This window comes from Mastacembelus armatus, chromosome 17 (genome assembly GCF_900324485.2).
Source record: "Mastacembelus armatus chromosome 17, fMasArm1.2, whole genome shotgun sequence".
Taxonomy (NCBI): Eukaryota; Metazoa; Chordata; class Actinopteri; order Synbranchiformes; family Mastacembelidae; genus Mastacembelus; species Mastacembelus armatus.
Genome location: NC_046649.1, coordinates 13685480 through 13692781, shown reverse-complemented (window position 1 = coordinate 13692781; position 7302 = coordinate 13685480). Strand labels below are relative to the sequence as shown.

Below are 7302 nucleotides of genomic sequence, written 5' to 3'. Positions count from 1 at the left end.
TATATTGTTTTAAATGGTTCTTTGGTTTGGTTGAAAGAATCTAGTTCCTTCTTGAACCCATTTACTGCTGCTAGTTTTTGCTGTGAGGAAATAAAATGCCACAGAAACAATAGCTGAGGATCCTAGCAGTGATCCAGTTGTACAATCAATTGGTTGTTTGCAGTGTGAATTTTCTCCACAATTATAGTACTAATCATTCTCTATGGTGAGTCAGTGGGGGAAGTTGAAGTGGAAAGAACCTTTTAAGAAGAAAACTGTCACTGTGACCTGTCAGGTCACTTACACTCAGCTCTTCTGATGGATGAGCACCGGTATTCCCCTGAACTGATGGAGGCAGTTGGTGTTGTTAGTGGACAGACAAACCCCGCAGAGACCAGGGGCTGAGGGGGTGGCTTTCCTAGGGTTGCTGTGAGGGTGAGATCTTTTATGATGTTCCTGAAAGTCTCACCCAGTCAGTATTCAGTAATAATCACCAATATATTAACAGGAGTATGAATATAGGGGTATACAACCATTGGAAGCACAAATTATGGGTTATCTAAAAAAAAAAAACATGAAATATTATTTTTAATGCAAAGGATTCAACATATCCCACTTATCCAGTCAAAATAAAATGATGCAGCTGTGCAACATTTCCTTCCCCAAGAAGGACACACCTCTTACACACCACTTGTATTGTCTCAGGTCCTGTCAGGTCTGGTTCACTTTGGATCTCATTTACACACACAAGCAGATCATGTCCCGTGTGGAAGTTATTAGGGACACAAACCTTCGCTCCCTTCTGAGGGAGTTGCGTACTGATATAGCTATGGCTGTCGATGACCCTTTTCCTCTTGTCTACGGTTTGGTGGACAAGAACATCATCACTGACCAACTGCTGAAGGTAAAACAGAAAATAAATACAGAAATCTGAATGTAATTTGTAATACACTCCTTTTGGTAATGACTGGTTTAATTATAACTTTATAGGGACCCATAGTACAAGAAATGCAATGTTTTATTGATACTGTTCACATGCGCAATATCAATATATCAAACTAACTGATGTCCCCAACATCAGTTAGTTTGTAAAGTTCATGTTTTTTTCATTCAAAGCTGTAGACTGTTACTCATCTACATATAGACCTGGAATGTCTAGATTCCGACATATTTTTAGAAATGTCTTAGTCTCAGCTTGTTGTCTGTGTGGCTCTGTAGGACACTCTAGAGAAGGAAAGCAGAGAAGGGATCCACAAGGCTATGTACTCACTCCTGTCCTGGATCCTGGAGCAGAGCAGATCCACCATCCAGGCCTTCTGGAGCAACATGACCAAAGACTACAACCTGGACAGCTACCCCAAGCTGCAGACATTGCTCAGTAATGTGCAGTCTAGTATGTGGCTAATGTGGCATTAAATAGGTTTCATGTTCCTATATGTTTGTTTATAATCATTCAAATGTGGCTAAACTGTATTTATTAGGCCTCAAATCTGTTAAGCTCACCATTGGATATTTTCCTGACCTTTAGTATTATGTTTAGGTCCATGTTCTATATGTACAACTGTCTGAGATATTTCAAAATAAAAATTTCTGTATTTTTTAACAGTTTTGAATTTAGTGTAACTAATGTGTTCCCTTCCAGTCCTTATACTGTACCTATTTCTGCCCAGCAGGTTTCTGTTTCATCCTCATTTTTCATCTTTCAGCCATTTACAGTTAAAACATGGAAACCTCATTTGCATCTAGTGGACAAAAGCAGAACTGAAAAAGAAACTTGCAGGACAGACTTCTCTATCCATAGCTATCTTGATTTATGTTTTATATTTTCAGTTCAGTGCTTACTAAACTGTATGACTGCTGACATTTTTTGCCAGAGCGAGATGCTGGAGGTTCCCGAGGTGAGAAAAGATCTTCTGAAGGCCACAAAACTCCTCACATCAAGAAGAGGAGTCACGAGCACAGAGAGGCCAAACATCACAATCAGCATTCACAGTATCAAGCTAAGACAAGTGATGGACCAGGTTATAATACTGATATTTTTATACTTTCTGGTGGTAATTTACCATTATGACATTACATGAAGCCTTTTAGAGGCAGTGCAAAAAATAATCTTGTATTGTTCTCTTTCTAATCCAGGTGGTAAAGTGAAATTATACAGAGTGAAGAGTGAAGATCCAGGCCCACAGCTGACATCTGGAAATAGTAATCACAAATAAACTGTAATTAACCTGTGGACATAGTTTCCCATTGAATTTAATGAGAAACTTTGTCCAAGCCTTTGACTGGTAGTGTATATATAAACAATTCTTTCAAACTACAGGTACACTTAACCCAAATTCTCCCACAGGTGTGCAGGCAATGTCCTCCTCAGTGCATAGAGGAGTGGCCTGCTCCACTGACCTGCCAGTCAGCCATGAACCCAGAGAGATGATCCATATCAAACAAGTGTTTAGCTCAGATGGTGAGCTATAGGATGAATATCTATATTCTTCTTTCTTTTCTGAATATTCATCATCAGAACACTGAATATGCATTTCTATATAAACGGCAGCTGATTAATAAAGAAATATTGAGTTGAGAAATTTTTGAGAAAGTTGTTTAAAAAGTCTTTGTCATTTAGCAGGGAATTCCATGAAGCGTATTAAAATTGGTGGGGAATTTTACACATGTGGTGCAACCGAAGAAAAAAATGGAGGATCTAAGTCAAAAGCCGATAAAACCACCTTTCACCACAAGGGGGAGTCAACCACAGGCTTGGTAGAGGTCCCAGCTTCACTCGTTCACCTGGCTCTCCTCTGCGTTTGTGTGTGTGTGTTTGCTTCACATGTTTTTTACATGTGTTGTATGTGTCTGCAGATCCACTTTAATGATGATGAGTGTGCAGTGTGTAAGGACGGAGGGGAGCTGATCTGTTGTGACGGTTGTCCCCGAGCTTTTCATCTGACCTGCCTCAACCCTCCACTCACATCCATACCAAGGTGAAAACAGAAGATTTAAATCACTATCTGTGTCATTTTTTTTAGATATATGCATTATTGTGTTCACAGATGCCTTATTTTTTTTTTCAACCTTTGCTCTGAAAAGGAGGTTTAAATGTCACATTAAATTTTTACTCTGCAGTGGCTCCTGGCAGTGTGAGTGGTGCTGCTGTGGAAACAGAGTGAAAAGTGAGGAAACCCAACTACCCTTACAAGTGAGTGAAGAAGAATTACAGACATTCAAATAGAATACACACATTATATGCTCATTTTTGCACTGGTGACCAAATGCTCATAGCTATTTTGATGATTTTATGGAATTTATTTCTGACATTCTGAGGTGGAAGTGATGATGATGAGTTCTGTAGATCATCTGCTTCTTGGAAAACTCAGACTATAAAGCTATAGGTTGTAAAATACAAGTAATCTACTAACTGCAAGACTTGTGATGGTACTTGGCACTTTTCAATGCTGATCATATTCATGATGTTTCGTGTTTCATTGGCTGGTGGCCCAACCTCAGCAAACAAAGACCATTTCCAGTAACTCCATCACAGACGTCCCCTTCTACTTCTCACAGTCGTCCTCCTCCCTCACAAGTGTCACAGCTTCTACGAACGGGTCCAGTGGCAGACACCAGGTAAAGACCTGATGATCTTCTGCTTGATGTGGTCTTATGATTTTTTGACATCATGCAGCTTTATATTTAGTGTTTACAACATCCTTTCTTTGAGTTGTCTTTTCCCCCTTAGTACTTTATTTTTTTTTTGTAAATTGTGCCACTGCTAATCTTTTTATAAAAATGTGTATCTAAGTGCTCAGGTGGAGAGCAGGTCACTGTGAGGGATGTGTGTGGTGTCTGCCACCTTGGAGGAGGCGACCTGACTCACTGCCTCCAGTGTTTGCAGCATTTCCACGTACACTGCCACTTCTCCAAGTAAGACATCCACTCAGTTCTTCTTATAACACAATATTAGATTTTTTTTACACTCATTTTTAAAAGATGGCTTATATAATTTTTTGAGTTTATTTCACGCAACCCTGTTGTCAAATCTTAATCTCTTCGTCACTGTAACACCATCTACACTGTGTACATAACATCCCTTCCAGTAAGTTCTTGTTGATTCTTGTTTATATTAATGACTGGTGAATGTTAGTGTTAATGGTGACTAATGGATTGTAAATGGACTCCTACAGCAGAGTATATAATCTTATATATGCACTAAATGAATGTTAATGATTTAACAAAATGCTACCAGATATAACAAATCAAAATATCTGAGGATGTCTCATAGCACCAATTGTTTATGTTGTTATGGTGTTTTACTGGCTGCTTGTGTATGATAAATTGATGAGCAATTAAGCTTTTTGTTTTATATATATGAGCTAAAAAAGGTGTTTTGATGAATGTTATTGGATAATAATTTTTTTTTTGTATAAAGAACATAAAGTTGCCACATAAAAGGGTATGAAGCACTTCCTGTCTAATTCTCCTGAGTGTTGGAAATTACATATTGATTGATAGAAACATTATACATCACAGGGAATAGCCTCACTCACTGACTGTGTTTGTGTGTTTGCAAGAGGGAGATCCATCTGCTTGTCCTGCTCTAGGTCCTGGGGCGCCACAGTAGAGAAAGAGTGTGAATCCAGAGGCTTACAGGTGACTCTGCACATGTGTGCCATAGCGGCAATTTTCAATAACCTGTGTGTGTACAAAAGATGTGTACTTTTATTATCTGAAAATGTAAATGTCCTCCATGGGTGTGTCTCTAGCTCACGCCGGTGGTTCAAAACACACTTTGCCATGATCAGAGCTCCTCTGGCCCTGAGCCCATCCTCCATAAAGATGAACTGGACTCCATCCTGGGAGACGTGAGTGGAGCTCAGTTACATGTCGATACCGCAAATGTGATATGGATTATTAGCAACTCTATACTAACTGTTCAACTGTGTTCCTTTCCAAGTCAGATATCATCATTTATTACAAGAGGCAGATGGATTATGGGAATTTTAGGGCCTTTTATTTACATAGCCTTCTTTCTTGCATTGGTAAAAAGGTTCCTCAAATACTGTACATAATCTAACACGTTTACAAACTAGGACAACCCATGAATAGATTACATTTCTGAATCACTAGATAGATTTAATGTGCAGAAAGAATGAGGTATAAAATGAAAATGATCCCTAAAGTTAAAGCTATAATTACTTAATAACTGCTTTTCGAGCGCAGCAAAGATTGTTGCTGTGTGGTCGTTTTTAACAACCTCACACTTTTACTAAATCATGTCACCAAAACTAGCTTTTGTATACAATGACTGATGCTACTGTGTTTTTTTTCCTGCTGTTGTTTCTCAGCAGAGCTCCATTGATGGCATTTTGCAGTGGGCTTTCCACAACATCTCTCGGCCTCTTCCAGACTCTCAAGGATGTTACCAGTGACAGAGAGATGATCAGGCCCGAACACATGCATGTGCTCTGACAGTCTGAAATAATATTATAAAATCACCATGATAAAAAGAAGACACCCAATTAAAAAGAGATTGTATGTAATGAAAGTTATTGTCTGCTACTTGTTGTACCTGAAGCAAACATGTAATTGTTGATTTTAGTGTCCATGATACTGTTTTCAAAATACAGAGCTTTAATAAACAAGTGCTAAGGTGCAAACAAGATAAATTAAGTCTTAATTCACAGGGTTTTACATTAAAATATACCACTATAGCACATATTTATATTATTTAATTATTATTATATTATTATTATTTTATTATACAAATTTGTGCAGATGAATAGTAATAATGTCTGTACTTCCTTTGGTTTATTAGTTGCATTGCCAGCCGTACTTTGAATTACAGTCACCTCTACGCTTCCTGCAGGATGGATGCACAGACTTAAATCATTTCCAAATCACGACAGTTGAGTTTCTAACATAAACTATGGAGGTAATGCATGGCTGCCCAGTGGCTTGGTGGTTAGCACTGTTGCATCACAGCAAGAAGGTTCCTGGTTCGAGGAGTTTGCATGTTCTCCCTGTGCTTGTGTGGGTTTTCTCCAGGTACTCTGGTTTCCTCCCACAGTCCAAAAACATGTATGTCAGGTTGATTGGTGACTCTAAATTGCCCATAGGAGTGAGTGTGAGTGTGTGAGGTTGTTTGTCTCTATGTGGCCCTGTGATGGACTGGTGACCTGTCCAGGGTGTACCCCTGCCTTTCACCCAAAGAGAGCTGGGATAGGCTCCAGCAGATCCCTCTGACCTTAAATAGGAATATGCTGGTATAGATAATGGATTGATGGATGGATGGATGACTGCATTAACCATTTACAGGGCCAGATGCTTTCAGTGCCCCATTAAGGTGAATGAAACCAGCATTGAGCAATAATATTTAATTTGTGCTATTATGTGGAAATTTATTGATTTAAATACAACATGTGAACCATGTAATCTATGTATAAACTAATAATACAATGCCTTTTAAAGAAGATTGTGACATAGAACCACTAGACTGGTCAATATCATTGGACAATTTTAGCTCATTTTGCACTTAATGCTACAAAAGTGAAGTTGATCAAATTATCAAAACAAAGTACAATGCAGTGACCCTGTATCCTTTAGGGCCCCTGAGGGCCTGGAGTTGCGTGGATGGTAATCCAGCCTTGCACTAATGCTCTACGGCTCAGATGTCCTCTCTGAATAAAGATTTTTTTTTTTTCTAACAAGATTTGCCAATTTTCTCCCCCTCTGTGTAACATCATGTATTGGCAGCTTACGGATAATTGAGTAGGACATCAGTTCAGGAACATTTATGTGGGAGGGATTGCAGTGGGTCATGGACTTCTCAGCTCAGGCCAGATTTGGTCTAATGACCTAAAATACACTGTTGTGATTCTGTAAACATACAGATACTGTATTTTGTAAGTATGTTCATGTTTTATTGTCTTTCTTTAAGAGACTAACCCCATATCAGGAGATAGTTTTGCTGCTACCCCCTCAGAGACACACTAGTAACAAGAACAGTATCACATTACAACAAACCCATGGATGCATGGTATGTACAGCAGTTAGAAAAAAAGACAATCTAAACTTCAACATGTATTAACAAAGTTTTTCTGTGGTGTGTATGTGGTAAAGAATTCACATTCACACTTTACACCAGATGGTTTCAATATGTGGAACTATGCACGCTGAGAAATCTCTCTGTTTAACAGGAATTCCTTAAAGACTATCACATAGATGAGGAATGTTGTTTTTGTCATGGGATTCAAGAGTTTTAGCATCGCTGCCAGAGGGATGGAGCTTGGCCAGGCAGCACACAGATTTTTCTGCCCTTGGTATTTGGTTGCC

The 7302-nt window shown here is 38.8% G+C and overlaps 1 protein-coding gene across 1 annotated transcript; it reads left to right on the top strand.

Annotated features, from left to right (window-relative positions):
• The first annotated feature begins 733 nt into the window (after positions 1 to 733).
• Positions 734 to 5425, top strand: aire (autoimmune regulator). Its single transcript, XM_026314325.1, is given in 13 exon segments — positions 734 to 883; positions 1198 to 1372; positions 1854 to 2000; positions 2116 to 2181; positions 2327 to 2440; positions 2603 to 2736; positions 2836 to 2957; positions 3100 to 3173; positions 3461 to 3597; positions 3773 to 3910; positions 4501 to 4620; positions 4734 to 4832; positions 5319 to 5425. Coding segments are annotated over 13 exon segments (1554 nt in total). The 5' UTR covers positions 734 to 736; the 3' UTR covers positions 5400 to 5425.
• The last annotated feature ends 1877 nt before the right edge of the window (positions 5426 to 7302 follow it).